General features: G+C 40.3%; 1 protein-coding gene across 5 annotated transcripts in view; it reads right to left on the bottom strand.

Moving 5' to 3' along the window:
• The window catches only part of rai14 (retinoic acid induced 14), a 60,144-nt gene extending 44,005 nt beyond the window's left edge, over positions 1-16,139 (bottom strand). For 2 of the 5 annotated variants that reach the window (XM_077232865.1, XM_077232866.1), the window contains exons 1-2: positions 15,877-16,131; positions 15,163-15,234 (exon numbers count right to left, since the gene is read on the bottom strand). In XM_077232865.1, coding sequence (XP_077088980.1) covers positions 15,163-15,198 — 36 coding nt within the window. In that variant the 5' untranslated portion in view covers positions 15,199-15,234; positions 15,877-16,131. Of the gene's footprint in view, positions 1-15,162; positions 15,517-15,876 lie in introns of those variants that run through there. The other 3 variants (XM_077232862.1, XM_077232864.1, XM_077232863.1) reach the window with 3 other exon arrangements.
• Positions 16,140-17,302: the final 1,163 nt, after the last annotated feature.

Raw genomic sequence — 17,302 nt, 5'->3', positions numbered from 1 at the left:
AGATATTATTTACACTACAGCGTCTGACTCCGAGGATTTCGGGCCTGTTTTAGCTTCTGACGCTCTCCCGCCTAGCGGCGTGGAGGCGCGGCCTACTGAGGCCTACACGGAGCTTATCGACGCGCTTTCGCGCCCTACTGAAAAGCTTTCCATCGACTGGCCCGATGAGCCCTACCTCGTTGGTGGAGCAGGGCTATTACTCTATTCCAGCGGTCGAGAACACGCTAGCTACACACCGTTCCCTGTCGTCTGCTCCGTCGTGGAAATCTCGGCCCCTCCTTCCCTCTAAACCGTGCAGGACTACTTCCGTCCTTATCGGAAAGTCCTACATGGCAGCTGGTCAGGCAGGCATGGCCCTACACACTATGGCCATCCTCCAAGCCTACCAGGCGGATGTTTTAAAAGAAATGGATGAGGGAACGGGGATCACACCGGAAGCTGTCAAGGAGCTTCGCAAGGCCACGGATCTGGCCTTAAGGGCCACCAAGCACAGTCTTCTTAGGGGTGCGCCTGGATTCCGTTCTGATGCAGGCCCGTTTGGCTACTGCCCGGATTTCCAGTCTTCTGACATGTTTGGCCCGCTTAAAGCTCGGCCATAATGTTTCTGTGGGCAATTGTCGCAGGCTGCTGGGTCTCATGGCCGCAGCATTCCCCGTGCTTCCCTTAGGGTTGCTCCACATGAGACCGTTTCTGTGGTGGATGAAACTCACAGGTGCCCGGTCCACAGGATCGGCTTTTCGCCTGTTGAAGGTGTCGCGCAGTTGTTTCCGCACGCTTTCAATTTGTCGGGACCCTCTTTTCCTTCAGAAAGGGGTCAACATGGGTGCAGTTTTCCGTCGCCAAATGATTACGACGGATGCCTCTCTAACCGGATGGGGTGTGGTTTTCGAGGGCAGGCCAGCATACGGGGTCTGGACTGGGGAGACTCTCGATTGGCACATAAACAGCTTAGAGCTGAGAGCTGTTTCCCTGGCCCTCCTTCATTTTCTCCCCTTTCTCAAAGGGCATCATGTCATTGTCAGAACAGACAATATGGCGGTGGTGTCTCATGTAAACCGACAGGGGGGTTCATGGTCGCGCACCCTGGACAGGCATGCGCGCCGCCTTCTCCTATGGTCTCAAGACAAATTCCTGTCACTGAGGGCAGTCCATGTTCCGGGGGTCCTGAACCTCGCAGCAGATTTTCTGTCGAGGCAGAAACTCAAGTCGGGGGAATGGATGTTGAACCGCCGAACAGTAGCCCTGATCTGGCAAGTGTTCGGAAAGGCAGAAGTGGACCTATTTGCATCAAAGGAGTGATCCCAATGCCCACTTTGGTTCTCCCTGAGCCCCCCAGCGCCACTGGGGATAGATGCATTCGCCCACCCATGGCCGATGCGGAGGCTTTATGCCAATCCCGCCTGTCAAATTGATACAGGAAGTTCTGTCCAGAGTAAGGGAGAGCGGAGCTCGTCTCCTACTTGTAGCCCCTTTCTGGCCGTCCCAGCCGTGGTTCTCAGAGCTGGTTCCTCTCCTGGAACTCCCCCCTTTGGAGATTCCGGTCAGGGAGAATCTGCTGTCCCAGCTTCAGGGCAGGATATGGCATCCTCGCCCCGAAATTTGGAAGTTATGCGTGTGGCCCATCAGGGGCCGTTAGCTTTAAACTTTGGTCTTCTCGCTGACGTCCAGGAGACCATTGCGAATGCGAGAGCCCCCTCCACAAGAAAGTTGTATTCTTCTAAGTGGGGGGTTTTTGAATCGTGGTGTTCAGCACACGCTATAGACCCAGTCAACTGCCCAGTCGGTTCAGTGCTGGAATTCCTGCAGGAGAAGTTTGCTTCTGGAGCGGCCGCTACTACTTTGAGAGTGTATGTTGCCGCTATTGCTGCTCATAGAGAATCGGATGAGATCCCCCTGGGCAAGTTGAGGTTAGTCTCAGCTTTCATGCGTGGGGTTAGGCGCCTGAAGCCAGTACGCTCCCCTGTAATCCCCTCCTGGGACCTGTTGGTCGTCCTGGAGGGCTTAACGGAGGCCCCCTTTGAGCCCTTAGAGTCAGCTCCAGAGCGGATTTTGACTCAAGATTACTCTTTTGTTAGCCTTGGCCTCTTTGAAGCGGGTGGGGGATATGCAAGCTCTTTCTGTTAGCGAGTCATGTATTGATTTCGCTCCTGGCTTGGTCAGAGTGACTTTGAGACCGAAACCAGGTTATGTGCCCAAAGTTTTGTCCACAGCTTTCCGGTCTCAGGTTGTTAGCCTTCGCTCTTTCCATCCTCCTCCTTTTGTCTCTGAGGAGGACAGAAAGCTTAACTTGCTCTGCCCGGTCCGGGCATTGAAGTTATATGTGGATCGCTCTGGTGGTTGGAGAATATCCAACCAGCTCTTGGTATGTTTTGGTGCTGGCCGCCGTGGGCTTGCCGCATCAAAGCAGAGAATTTCCCACTGGGTTACAGAAGCTATTTCACTGGCTTATGAGGTGCGCTTTGAGCTCTTTGAGCGCGGGTGGTGATGGCGCAGTGGATAAGACACATGCCTTTGGTGTGAGAGACCTGGGTTCAAATCCACTGTGAGACACCAATGTGTTCCTGAGCAAGACACTTAACCCCTAGTTGCTCCAGAGGCGTGCGACCTCTGACATATCTAGCAATTGTAAGTCGCTTTGGATAAAAGCGTCAGCTAAGTGAATAAATGTAAATGTAAAAATGTAAATGTGCGCGGTCTACCTTCACCTCTTAGCATCAGAGCACATTCCACCAGGGGCGTGGCTTCCTCTCAAGCCCTTTTTAGAGGTGCCCTCCTGGAGGACATTTATGTGGCGTCAGGATGGTCCTCTCCACACACTTTTGTCAGATTCTACAGTTTGGATCTTGACACGACTCAAGGTTCCCAGGTTTTGTCTGCCGGAACCAGTCGTGCGAGTTATCTGGTCTTGTACTAGTTGCGGCAGCGCTTAGCTTGGCGAGTTTGGTATTTCGTTCCCACTGCGTCTAAGCTACGCAGCGTTGAGTGAACCTATGAAAGAGAACGTCTCTGGTTACTGATGTAACCTATGTTCTCTGAATAGGGAACGAGACGCTGCGTTCGCTGCCAAGCTCCTTGCGCTGCCGACAAGCTTCCTTTTTCGGCAGAGAAATCTGAGGAGCAGATGGCCCGCGCGCTAACATAATATGATGACGCAGGAGCGTCATGGCGGCGCCCGCGCCATCAGCCAATGAATTGGCGTGATTCTATAAGGGCTTCAGACAATCGGCACACCCGGAGGGCGTTCCCACTGCGTCTAAGCTATGCAGCGTCTCGTTCCCTATTCAGAGAACATAGGTTACAGCAGTAACCAGAGACATTTTCACATATACTGAGATGTTCTTAAAATCTGTTTTTTGAACCGTTCCCCAACCCCCCACTCACTAAAAGCATGCATAGTCTACTCAAGTAACCAAGTGCCTCTTCCATAAAAAGCAAAGAGTTTTTTGTGGGAAACTTTTACATTGTGTGCAAATGCCCCCTTTTGTTTAACAAAGTTCAGAAGCGAACGTACTATGGAAGTCCAGAGATTTCAGTAATAACTGCATGTATTTAGTCAGAAACTGTTATAGAAGGGATCTATCTGTGGACTAACCTCTAAATAAATAGCAGAGATGTTGTCTAGGTGCAATCTAAAGCAGACCTGAGTAATATGGGGGGCAAGTATCTATAGCTCTGTGAAATAATTGTGATCTTATGACTTCAAGTACTTTCTAACGCCAACCATATGAACCTTTTCCGAAAAACAATGCACCTTTTTCTACTAAACTACATCTGCAACTGCTTAAACAATTGCAGAATGTGGGGTAGTTTATATTAGTCTGAATAGATATGAGGATTAAAAAGACAGAAACCACATGACTTGTTTGAGATTCTGCGAACAAGACTTAAAATAGACCTCCGGTACCTAACTTTGAACACTCAATTTCACATTCCACCAAACTCATCCGCTCAAAAAGAATGTGCTTTTTAATCCCTTTAACTTGGAGTGGGTCCTGTGCAAAATCTCTTGGAGGAACTCTAGATAATTTGGCTCTGAAAAGGGATTAAACAAGAGGTTGGAAGATGTTGAGTTGAGAGTGAAAGTTTAGAGGGCATGGGGAATCTGAAAAGTTCAGAAAGCCTGGATTGACATACAGCTCCAGTATTTATATTATATATAAAAGTTTTTATATTATACAAGTTACTTCACATTATATAGAATTCAAACCCAGCACTCCTTACAAGTTAACTTCTAGACTAGGGCAGAGATCCACTTTCCTGCAGAGTTTAGCTCCAACCATAATAAACAAAGTTATATATGTATTTGAGTGAACTGGATTTCAATTTTGAGTGATTAATTTTGCATGGTGAAGTTAGCGTTTTGTACATTTTCAAATGGTAAATGTTTCTAGCATAATTGTATTTGAAATTCATTTGATCTTCTTCACTTTAGTTCCCTACCAAGTCTGGCATCCTATAGTAATGCCACTGGAATCTGTCCTGATGAAAAACATGAAGGTTGTACCTTTGTAGGATAACTCTTCATAACGAATTTATGGTCCAGTGGACATGATTAATTGCACACTTTTTTTTATTGCATTGATGTTTTTAAATAATTAATGCCATTACAATCACCAGCACTACTTTTTCTCCACCAGGTGACACTCACATTCTATTCTTATTAAGATAATATACAAAAAAAGAAAAAACATATCTGAAATAAATGGTATTGCTGTATGCAATCAACACAAACAAACCGTTATCTAGGATGAGCTTCCTGAAGCAGTAATACTAACAGTAGTAGCAGGGCTCGAATTTTGCATAGTTTTAATCATTCCCGCAGGTCTCGCGTTTATAATGTGGGAAATTCCTGCAACCATTCATTAACTCTAGCATGTAGGTTGTATGAGTAAATTAATCCACACAAATTATAAAATCAATTCAGTCATTTTAAAACTTTATGCGAGACACAATTTCACAAACCACGTGAGTGATTCAGCGTTGCCGTGCCTTCTTTATTTCATGTATTTATTTGTGCTACTGTAGAAATTGAAATTAAGCTTCCTTTTGTTGTGTAAACTCTTAAGGAAAAAAATTACCCCATTGTAAAAACACAAATACAATAAGTGAGCAAATATTTAGGTAAATGTAATTTTTATAAAATTGTCTAAAAAAATGCACCTCCCCCTCAAAATTACAACATCCCGCCCATAAGAATCCCCTTGGGGAAGATTTCCCCCCTATTTTCCAAAACGAAATTCAGGCCCTCAGTAGTCTCGATGCACCAGTTTAGGGAGCCAGGCATGTTTGATTCATCCTTCAACCTGTAAAGCCTGTCATTACTTTACCACAACAACTGTTACTGAGATAACTCATGCTTACAGAAGCTCACAGAATGTCATAAGTCACTGAGGAGATACAGATGGGCCATCTTATACTATCAGGACTGCACTTTATCAAACCAAAATTTGCATGCAGGGAAAACAAGGAATTGGAGTCTGGGATAGATGTATTAGGTCGGAGGATGTAATATGTAGACCAGAAGGGATGTGAATTAAAAGGGCTGAGGTTAAAGGGAAGGGGGGTGTTGGGGCTTATCTCTAAGAGCCGGGCAGCTGGGTCTGGGCTAATACAGAACCCCTCTTCTTAGTGCGGATACCTGCTGTGCCCATTCTCATCCGCTTTACAGCACTGCTGCCAGATTCACTATGATTGGTCATCTGGGGCTTTTTCTGAGGTTATCTGATTGGTCCTGGACCAAATGGATGAGAGCTGTAAACATATGATTGGTCATTGAAATCTGAACAGAAAACAGAGATGGTATGGGGGTCAGTTGTTTGACTAGACAATGATCAGACATGTACAGTCAGTCAAAATAAACCTCACTTTACTGATGTTTTAAGCTGTCATTTTAATGTTCGGCTGGCACGACTAAAGATATGAAATTAATACACACCTGGCACTGTCAATAGAAGGTGCTATTTATAAGGCAAACTACTTTTGGAAAGGCTACGGGATGGTTACTCAGTCAGCCTAGACAGTGATCCACTCCCTTTAAGGTTGGAATCAAGCAGCAACGACTGCGTGTATGAAAGGTGTCAGTCTATGACAGGATAGAAAGGAATTAGAGTCTGGGCAGTCTGCTACAGCCAAGCAAATACAGTTAAACAGAGTACAAAGGGGGAAGGGGATGCTACATGCGTGTTCACTGCGAATACTTTTACAGGGCCTGTGAAATAGTGTAGACTCCGATTCAACCCACAAAATAAATATTGCACAGGAGACATTTGTCTTTGCCATTTGAGGTTATACAATGTAATGAAGGGTTGTGTGTTTTACCCTCACATGGCAGAGACCCTGTTTCTAAATCCCCTGGCAGCCATATCTTACTGATGAGGTAATTCCACAAAAGCACAGCTAGCCTTATCACAATCCTGCCTCCCTCCTCAACCACTTTAACCTCGCCACTGGACACATCGGATTCTTCCCAGAATGGACGCACTGACCTAAGGTGAAACCAAAATACCATTAACAACATTATGATGCCATTAATCCACATTTTTCTGTTGACTTTATGGGAAGAGTAAAATTAGTCCTTATCTCCTCAGACAGTTCAGGATAGATTTTACTGAGGGTTTCATTATGTTGAAGGTTGTAGTTAATGGGGAAAAGGGTAAGGACACTAATTAAGAGCCGTGGACATGACTATGTTCCAGATGAGATAAATCCAGTCTGCTAAGAGTCCTGTCAGGAACTTACATTCTTAAGGGAAAAGGCTTGGTAGAGAAAAATAAATTAACACAACTATTATGTTTCTTAACACGTTTAGCTTTACATTAACATTTTGACCTGATCGTTAATGTGAGCCACACATAATGTTTGCTACAATTATCTATGACTCTATGAAGTTAAACTAGCATAACGTTAACCGTAGAGAAAACCCAATACAGTCTTGTGACTAGGCATGCTGCAATAGTCGGCGTGTTACACAGTGTTTAGACACACACCGATTAAATCACTTGCCCACCCCTGCCCACTGCCATTTTGATTTTATAGTAATACAATTATTTAGTTCAGTTACAATCAATCATACATTACAATTAAAAACTGAACGCGTCAGCTTAATTCAGTGTGATCCGAACGAGAGTCACAGCACAGATCAGCAGCAGGAGTCACGTGACGAGAGTTAGGAGAGCTCACTGACAAGACGCTGGCGTAAGATTTGGTTTCCAAGCAAAATGTAAAAGTGCCTATTTGGCAATATTTTGGATTTAAACCAAATGCTAATAGTTCCCTACATAGCATGGTGAATGCTTATTCGTTTTGTTAATAAAGCAGTTTTCTTCGTTTTGTTAATAAAAGTTCTATGTTTAATACAAGCGAGTTTGTCATTGTACTGTTTTGTTTTTGTTTTCATTAAGAATAATAATTAACTATATGTTTTGTTTATGTTTTCATTAAGAATAATAATGAACTATTTATATATATATATATACACACATATATGTATGTATATATATAAAATAATGAAGATTGCTTTCTAGGGCTGGACCCGGATATTCGAATATTCGTTCAGTGTGTTGGTATTCGATTTGAAAATGTGACATTCGAATATTCTTTTTTTTTTTTTGCACACCTGGCATCCCCTTCGAAACGGTTCTCATTCGCGCTTGGATATGTTTTACACTATAAAATCTGGTGAAATATAATACTTAACATATAACTTTGTTATATCTACTTAATAAATATATTTGCTTCTTCTTGGACTACTAAATGTGTTCCTGCAACGGGAGTATTCTCTCACTAGAGCGCAGAACAGCAGAGTTTGTATGGACAGATGTGCATGCATGAGCTTGTATTTTGGGTTAAGCTGCGTTGCTTTGACATTGTGGAACATAGAATATTAGAAACAAAATGTATTATCCTTTTTACCCTTATCAATCTAAATTAATCTACAGCTAAATATAGCTGGGACGTCACGTTTATTTTGTTTTTCTTTATTTAAATTTCGTTTTTCTTTATTTAAATTTCGTTTTTCTTCATTTAAATTTCGTTTTTATTTATTTAAATTTCGTTTTTATTTATTTAAATTTCGTTTTTATTTATTTAAATCTACCCTACTTTGTCAGTGAGAAAAATATTATAAGACTACCTTATTAAAAATATTGCTTAAGTTAAAAGACGTGTGTGTATGTGTGTGTGTGTGTGTGTGTGTGTGTGTGTTATATCACTAGCGCAGTGTCCGTTCTCGGAGCATATAAGCCCTGCATGCGTGAGGCGCGCCTCTTCTTTATTTAAATCTACCCTACTTTGACAGTAATTTGTTAGTGAGAAAAATAGTAGACTACCTTATAAAAAATATTGCTTAAGTTAACAGACCTGTGTGTGTTTTATATCACTAGTGCAGTGTCCATTCTCGGAGCATATAAGCTCCGCTCGCCTGAGGCGCGCGCGCATCCGGCTCGCGCTGTTCTGTAGTTTATTAAAAGTTTATTAATTCTGAGCGTGTCGCTCAGAACATTAAAATTATTTACGAGCACAATGTGCGAGTAACTACCATAATCGAAAACGAGACGATAACTAAATAAAAACTAGTTTTGAATGACAAAAACTATGACGAAAATCTATTGACATTTTCGTCAACGAATAAAAACTAGACAAAAATGTTAGATAGTGACGATTTGTGAAGCGATCCAGTCAGAACTGATGTCCTGCGTTTGTAGATGCGCATATTTGTCTTGTAGTAGGGACGTGCTGATCTACCAGCGGCACACGGGTTCACATGCGCTGCATGTCTCTTAAAATATAAAAAAATATAAACGTCTGGGAGTATGAGTAGAGCAGTCATATAGATCTGAATAAGAGTGACGACGACGCATAGTTTTCTGTGCGCACACACCCGACTCGAAGCGTGCAGCCACACACACACACACACACACACACACACACACACACACACACACACACGAGGCGAGGACTGAATTTAGCTTTCTTTCGTGTCTGAATGGACAAATACACAACATTATGTCGAAATGTCCGTTTTGGAGAGTATTTACGTAAACTGTGTCGGTTAAGTCTTAAACAGTTTTGAGTGTATCGGATGTGCATCAGTGCAATTGGATCCGCATGTCATACGATGTCTTAAAGTGACAGTGAGTAATAAACCTAATGCAGTCTGTGTCCTTAATATTGATCAAGCTACAAAAGAGAAAAGCATTCACTGCTCGTTAATAGCTTTAATAAGGATTCATTATATTTAATTCATACAAATAAATATGTCTGCTGCTTGAAATACTAAAGAATGATGTATGCAAGTAGTTATAAAGAATGCATATATCATTCATTGAAAGAATACTATTCTACTTTAGGAAAAGGGGTTTTATTTAATTTTAAGATATTTTTTTAAGTCACAGTAGTTAAATCTGTATATGTATTGCATGTTCAAACTTTAAAATCATTCATATTAACAGGTTAATAGATGTTTTCTCCGGGAGTATATGGGTTTGGACATTTTAGAGAAATTCTAAATTAATGCATTAAAATTTAACTAAACCCATTATATTTTAGTAATCTGAATTGTTTTATTTTTAGTCTAGTTTTAGTCGACTAATACTAGTAAATACTAATACACTCATTTAAACTAGTTTCTCCTCCATGTTGTGGAAAAAGCCACTGCAGTCAAAGATGCAGATTCACAGGTGTGCCGATGTGCTCCTCCTCCTGAGAGCAACACGTTCCCCTTGTTGTGTTTTACTAAAGTGATTGTAAAGTGTGATTTATACTTCTGCATCAAAACGACGGTTTCACACCATAGTTGAACAGAAAGAGAAGGAGCACACACGTTTTGTTTATATATATATATATATAATAAACAGTCTGTTAAACTCTGTTACTTGAACATTTTTCACTGCGCTCCAAAATGTCTTTGTGTGCTCCTAGATTTTTTCATTTAGGAGCACATGTGCTCCTTGGGAAAAACCTTAGCGTAGAACCCTGCCCCTAGGAAACACTCTTAGCAACTTAAACATGTTCTCATTGATATTGTTCATTGAAGCATATAGAGTAGAGAATTGTGAGAGATTGAGTAAACGATTGTACCTGCAATTACAGTAGATATAGCATTTTCCTTCAGGTCAGTCCTATATTCATAATAAAAAATCTGTTTGAATGTCTGCAGCGATATCTAGTCCTTTTAACAGTTAATGGGTTTTACTATAAATAAACAAAACAAACTAGATGCTGCTTTCTGCCGTCTCAGTTTCCTTTCAGTGAACCTTTTGTGGAGCGCGTCACAAAAATGAACCGAAATTCCTATTTCTTGACGCACAGTTTATTCTTCACAAAATAAGATGTTTTGAAGACTGTTGGAAACCAGTTTTGGTGACTATTGGCTCTCTCCAAATTAGGGCTGGACAATAATTTAATATCAATACATATCGCAATATTAATTTTTTAAATAACGGTGATATGATTTTTAAACATTTTCGATATTTCAATATACACAAGAGCATTTGTCAATAACTGACTTTAGGCGCGCAGCCATCAGAAAGAGCAGAACACAATCGGCTACTTTCATGATGACGTACACCACAGACAGTATTACGCTGATCTCCAACCCGGCAACTTTTAGCTACAAAATGAGCGGCCCTTACCGCAAAACAAATGTGAGTGAATGAGCTTCCACAAGTGAGGAGAAAGCAGACGAAATAGTTGATAAGAGAGGAAAGACTAATTCAGTGGTATGGAAGCGGTTTGGCTATCTGAGATCTGATAAACTTCAGGTTTCAGCCCGCTGCAAAATGTGCAAGATGGTCCTCTCTGCAGAACATGAAATCCACGGGGAGGATCCAGATTCAACTCCTCCCACCTTACATATACCTAAACCTACCCATCTCCGCCCCCTGATCCCTAAACCCACCCCTGATCCCTAAACCCACACCTAATCCTACCCATCTCCACCCCTTGGATCTTGATCCGACTCCTCCCCATGGATCTCATGTACTGCATTGAGGTGCTACTGAAATGTGCCGGAGAGTGGTGCTGACTAGCAGCAGGAACACATCAAATCTGTTCCACCATCTGAAGCATTTCCTCCCGATAGAAGCAGCACAAACAAAACTTTAACCGGCACAAACGAAGCACAAATAAACAAGACTTTTTTGCGTGAATATGAATATACCTCAGAATGACCAATATGATTTTAATATCTAAGAAACCGAAACTTCACGCAGTGATTGACAGGGCGGGAGGGGGCGCGATCGCCTCGGGATGCATTTTCAATTTGCACACTGAATTTTGCAACATTCATTGCTGGACATTTAATTAGAAAATGCAATCGCAAGTGTCTAACTGTGAGTGTAAATGCAATTATGAAAAATAACATTTAAATGATCATTTTGCTATAGTTTTTGCTTGAACATGTTAAACTTATATCTAATCATTTCTGTAATACATTTTAATTTTGCAACTTATAAAGCATTAAAATATGTATTCCATTTACATATTAAAACTAGTGTATGAAATGGCAAAAGTGAATTATATAATTGAATTTTAATTTTGCACCAAACGTTGCACAAATTTAATGGCAAATGTAAATTTAAAAACAGAAATGCATTGCCATTTTACATATTGCATTGTCATTATGCATATTACATTTCAAATTGAATATTGCTACCCATATGCTTCCATAGTCTTGTAGCAGATATTGAGAAGAGAATATTATTATTATGATGGGTTATTTCATTGGTTCATGTAGTTTGTCATGGTGCAGTACCGAAAGACTCCAGCAGGTTTCATAGAGTTGGCAAATTAATTTTTCAGAAGATTGTAGGTACAGACATCTGTTGTGGGCGTTCTTGGCAGTTTTTCTGATGCTTTTATATTGTTCATATCGATATCGGAATTATATCGTATTGACCGAAATTAAGAAATATATTGTGATATAAAATTTGGACATATCATCCAGCCCTACACCAAATTTTTAATTTAAAGATCCAGAGAACATGTTTAAGGCTGGGTTGTGGTGTTGGGTTTAGGTTTGGGTAGTTTCTTTATTTCTTATGTTTTTGCAGTCTCCTACAAATTATTATGACTTCTCATCAGACTGGGTTGGAAAAACACACTTGAAAGTTCATCTGATCTAAATCGAAAATAACACAATCATGCTAAATAAGGTTCATCTAGGCAATTTTCAATTTCCATTTCCTGTTTATTCATGTGTCAACTTAACCTACAATACTCTGGATAACTAAATTGGCCTAAATCTAGATAAAAGCCCATATAACATCAACAGATAGCAAATTACAAATGCGATTTTTAATCTGCAAAACTGTCTGTTAAGCAATTAAAAGGGCATTCAGCCCACAATGTGCGTTTAAATGTCATCCAACAATTTGTTTTTCCAATGCATAACTGAAAAAGTTAACAACTAAATGATATTAAATAAGAAAAACAGGAACCATATGAACTACATTACATAATAATGCTAATTGATTAAAAAGCTTGTTAGAGACAAGCTAATAAATAAAGACATTATACAGTAATGTCAGCGGCCTGCAAAACATCAACTTACAATCTAGATGCTTACATGGGAAAATAACCCCAAGCAGGAGTGGAGGTTTTCCAAATTCTCAATGACTTAAGCAGATACAAATTGAGTCAATCTATGTAAGGGTTAATGCCCGACGAGGTGTCCATTGTCAGGTTTTAATGGCGGAGGCAACCGTCCTCCGCTGCGCGTCGGCCGGTTCACACCTCGCCGTCGTCCATTAAAACCTGACAATGGACACCTCGGAGGGCATTAACCCGCTTATACCATGGTCACTTGTCAAATAAAACATGTTTAAAGCATTAGTTTATATTTGAATTAGGCTAAATCTAGTTTTTACAAATAATAAATAATAACTTGCCTGACGGTTTATTTAGCAACCGGAGATATTTATAGTCCGCTCAGCTTGTAGAACCCTTCAGGTTCAAAAATGCATTTTTTTTTCATGAAACACAAAGGTAGGCATAGTTTTTTTTATTACACATAAAACAATTAATCAAACAACAAAAACAGAGCAGCAGCGGTGTAATTTTCAAAGCTGGAGTCCATTTCTTTTTGAACAATAAAGTCTCTGAGTGTATTTACTGCCCATTTCGAATTTTTCGAGATTCGTGTTGATCTCATCATTTTCGTCTTCTATTTGATTCAATTCTCCCGGTGTTATCTCTTTGTGTCGTTTCTCCGTTTTATTTAAATTTTTTCTTTCTTCAGCACCATCCCAGTCGTCAAAGTTGTCATATTCTCCATAAATGTTAAAAGAAATAACGAAGTCGCTCATTGTTGTATTAGTATAGGCTATGTAATATCTAACTAACGTTAGATGTTTGTTTTGATAGAGCAAATTGTTAACGGATACTTTGACTGCATGTTGCTATTGTTACTCACAGCTGTTGTAGGCAGCGCATTTATTTATTAATTTCGAATGGTAAACAGGAAGTTTCACCAGAACTACTTTACTAGGTGTCCTCTATCACTTTTTAACGGACACCCTGCAGCCAATCAGAATCGAGTATTCACCCAGACCATGGTATAAGAGCAGATAAAGGACAGCTCTCATCATGTAAACATAGCAAATTTATATTTGTGCCTGCTATTGATTTGTGTGCACAAAAGGTCTATTTCTTGCAAGTGAATGACTTAGGTCAATAGTGCCGCTATCCTACTGAGATGCAATAAACCTGGTCTACAACAAGCTGTTTTTAATGCCATGTGCCTTACACATAAGGACTGGAATTTCATGCAACTCTGGGCAAGAAGCAAGAGAAAGCTTTTTATGATTCTCTCAAACATGCCACAAATACCAAAAAATGTAATAATAGCACTATCTCTCGCTCTTTGTTATGCAATATGTTATGGGTACACCAGAATGGTTCAAATGGGACTAAACACATGAAGTCCTGGTAGAGTAACATACAAGAACTTGGCAATCAGACACTCTTGTAAAAGTATTTATCCTGGCAGTTCTGATCTCCTGTTTTGCACAAGAATGAAAGCCTGGCCTTACATGAAAATTCCTGTACAGTTCTGGACCGACACATAAAACCCAAAATAGAACCAGGAGGATATTTAGTTTCTCTTGTTCTTTCTTGATTAGCTCTTTTTCCAGAAAACACCGTGTATGGCAAAGTACTGAAACAAGACTTTTGATTGGTGAATGTACTGGTAACAACTGATACAAGCAGAAGTGATGACAAAATACAACTAAAAGGAATCAAAACCAAAAACTTAAAGAGGAAGTTTCATATTTTTCTATATAAAAAGTGAGTAACAACCAACTCGCTGGACTATACAATGCCATACTATGGTTCCCAAAGCCACATCTTGCACAAAGACAGACATAGATTTCTCGATTAAAATTATGTCAAAGTATTGTTTCTAGGCAACCACATTGTTGTGCAAGCAAACGCCAACCAATTACAAAAGATAAAAACAGTAAAGCCTGACAGCCTCTATAAAAGGAGAAAATCAATATAATGAGCTGTGAATGTGGCTATGGCGAGCTTGCTCTTAACAACATTCCGTGCAAATGTTCAAAATGCCACTGTGACCATGTGCTGGCAGAAAGTATATTAAAACTCAGCTTAGTTCTGTGGTTTGATGATCACATTGAATTTCACAGTAATCTCTATCCGCTGACTCAGCCCAAGTGGCAATGGTTTGGCAAGCCAAAACATGAAATTATAAGCAATAGCGTGCACATTCCAATACTTCAGCCTGAGACTGATGTTGTTCTATTATAGGCTTAGAAATGATTGCTGAATCACATCTGGTGGCAGGAAGCTCCTCTGAGGAGTGTTTTTTCATTCTTTCTTCGGGAGTGCAGAAGTTCTCTGCCTTAAAATTATACTCCCAGTTATGACTCAGTCATCATAATAAAGCTGCAGACATGTCTGATTCTGAGTCATTCACTCATCATGCAGTCTAGAACATTCACAGAAGCTGACTATGAAACTTTACCTCAGAATCCAAATGAATGAAAATAGACAACTATGAATGTTGTGCGTAATAATATGGTGTTAAATTTTCGTTTTATTTCATGGTGGGACTGTTTGTATGATTCTCAATACAAGCGTTCAAGACCAGCACAACACCAATCAGTTCCCAAACCAGCTGAAAGTACACTAGGTCATACTTACATCACTCTTCCTAAACTTTGCCTTCAGGCTCTTCATATTAGTCCATTCAGATTTTAACAGATCCCAAGACACCTGAATAAAATCAGACTTTAGTTAGTCATACACACATACTCCAAAGCAATGTGTTGCTCAATACGGCGGAAACTAAGGATCAGGTCAGCAGCACTGTTATTAATGGCAAAACTAGGACCAAGCTTTTGGAGGCAAAACAGGGTGGATCAAGTTACAGTGGCTCCAGTGGCAGTAGAACTGAATCTAATGCATGTTCACTGTGCAAATTTTAAAATGTCTGAGTATTTTGTAGTTCCTTCCAGACACTTCCGTCCAGACACTCTAGCCAAACTCCATAAATACACATAAACTGGGGTCAATGATATTCTTGGATCTTCCTGAGGAGTCTCCTCGAGAAAGTGAAAGGTTTAGATGGCGTGTTCAGAAAGCCTCCAACAAGATAAGAAAAGCAAACGGGACTGACCGCGCGCTTCACTGAGGAACAATGGCAACATTGTGTGCAACTATAGCTGACAGGAATGATGATTGTAAACAACACTGTCATGTACATGTAACATTGAAGCGAAATTACAACCATTTTATTCGGCATCTTGAAGTCTGAAATGTTTCGTTCTAAAGTTCAGCAGAGTTCCATTTGGAATCGCATAAAATTGGAAAGAAAAAATACACGGGGAAAAAGAGTGTTTAGATTTCTGCACTTACCCACTTTGCAAAAGTTAAGCCGGACACACAGACCTCAGGGGTTTGTTGCTAACACACTTTTCCGAGTGGTTTTAAGTGCTTCATATAGCATTTAGTGCAATTTGGACTCGTGAATATTAGTGGGAAAATGCGGAAAAAACGAGAGGTGGGCTACAAGGGAGAAACCAGGAGCAAAGTTATTCACCGACAACAATCCATTCAAGTGCCGCTCGCGCTGCCTCTGATTGTTCCCCGGGCAGATACAGTGACGTCACCACCGATGTGTCCTCGTGACTACCGAGCTTGACTCTATACTACAGCAAATAGCCCACACGAGACATGTTTTATTCCCCTCACAAAATGTTTACCATGCTAGAAATATTGATCACCAAAATATCTGTGTCACTGTTAATACGATAAAAAAATCTGTCCCCTAGGATGTCCCCAAACTTTTTAAATTCATCTCTATAATAAATGTTTTTAATGTAAAAAAGAAAAAATGCCAGGGAAATTAGGCTAATTAGATTATTTAAAGATTATTTTTTAATTAATTTAAGTAATTCATTTTTTACATCTTTTTGTCATTATCAAACAAGTCAGCATTTGAACATTTTAATTCAAAACAAATTTAACTGCTGATAAATTTCATCAAAGGTCATTAGTAGCCTACCATTAGGCTACACATCAAACGCGTACGAGTGAATTCAAAGGGCATAGGCTAAATAGCTATTCTTAACTTTTAAAGCTATAAACTACGCTCATTTTTTATAAGAATATTATTTTACCATTGTAACAAGCGATTACCAAGGTTTACGAGACAAGTTGTATTCTTTCCGAGGAAAAGAATTTAACCAGCGTCAGTAGGCCTAATCGCTCGAGAGGAGATATCTTTATGATGATGTATATAGGTTAGGCTATAAATAAGTTAAGTTGTGAGCGATATGCAATAGCCTACTTTCCATTGGGACCATAAAAGTGTCCTCGGGGTCTGAACTCTGAAGCCAAAAGTGATTCTAAATAGTGACCTACTATCCGGTGCAGCAGAGCTGGGGAAGGGCGCCGCGAGGTGGACACGTCCAACGATTTTAGTAGCCTACCTATATGCTACCATTGTAGGCTACCGTATACTAAATCAGACCAAGTCCATGCAAAATCATGGCTTGATAATAGTTTATAGTAGCCTAGCCTATAGAACATGGCATCAACCCGAACTGTGTGGCCCGCCGGCGTAGATTCATATTGGGGAAGAAAATTTGCTGCTGACAGACGGTGTTTTTGCTAGGTTTCTTTCCAAATAAACCTCTAGGGACAAATGAAGGGCTTGTATTAGAATCACTGCTGTAACATCAAGCACATGCATGCTTCATTATGTAGTTTTGGCTTTCACTGTAGAATAAAACGCATTGAAAGTAGGACTAATACTGACAAGAAGCCCGCCCTTTAATTT

The sequence above is a fragment of the Siphateles boraxobius genome, unplaced genomic scaffold, assembly GCF_051911475.1.
Source record: "Siphateles boraxobius isolate OS27281-9 unplaced genomic scaffold, OSU_SipBor_1 18, whole genome shotgun sequence".
In the NCBI taxonomy this organism is placed as follows: domain Eukaryota; kingdom Metazoa; phylum Chordata; class Actinopteri; order Cypriniformes; family Leuciscidae; genus Siphateles; species Siphateles boraxobius.
The sequence above is the reverse complement of the archived record's forward strand: the minus strand, read 5'-3'. Positions and strand labels throughout refer to the sequence as shown.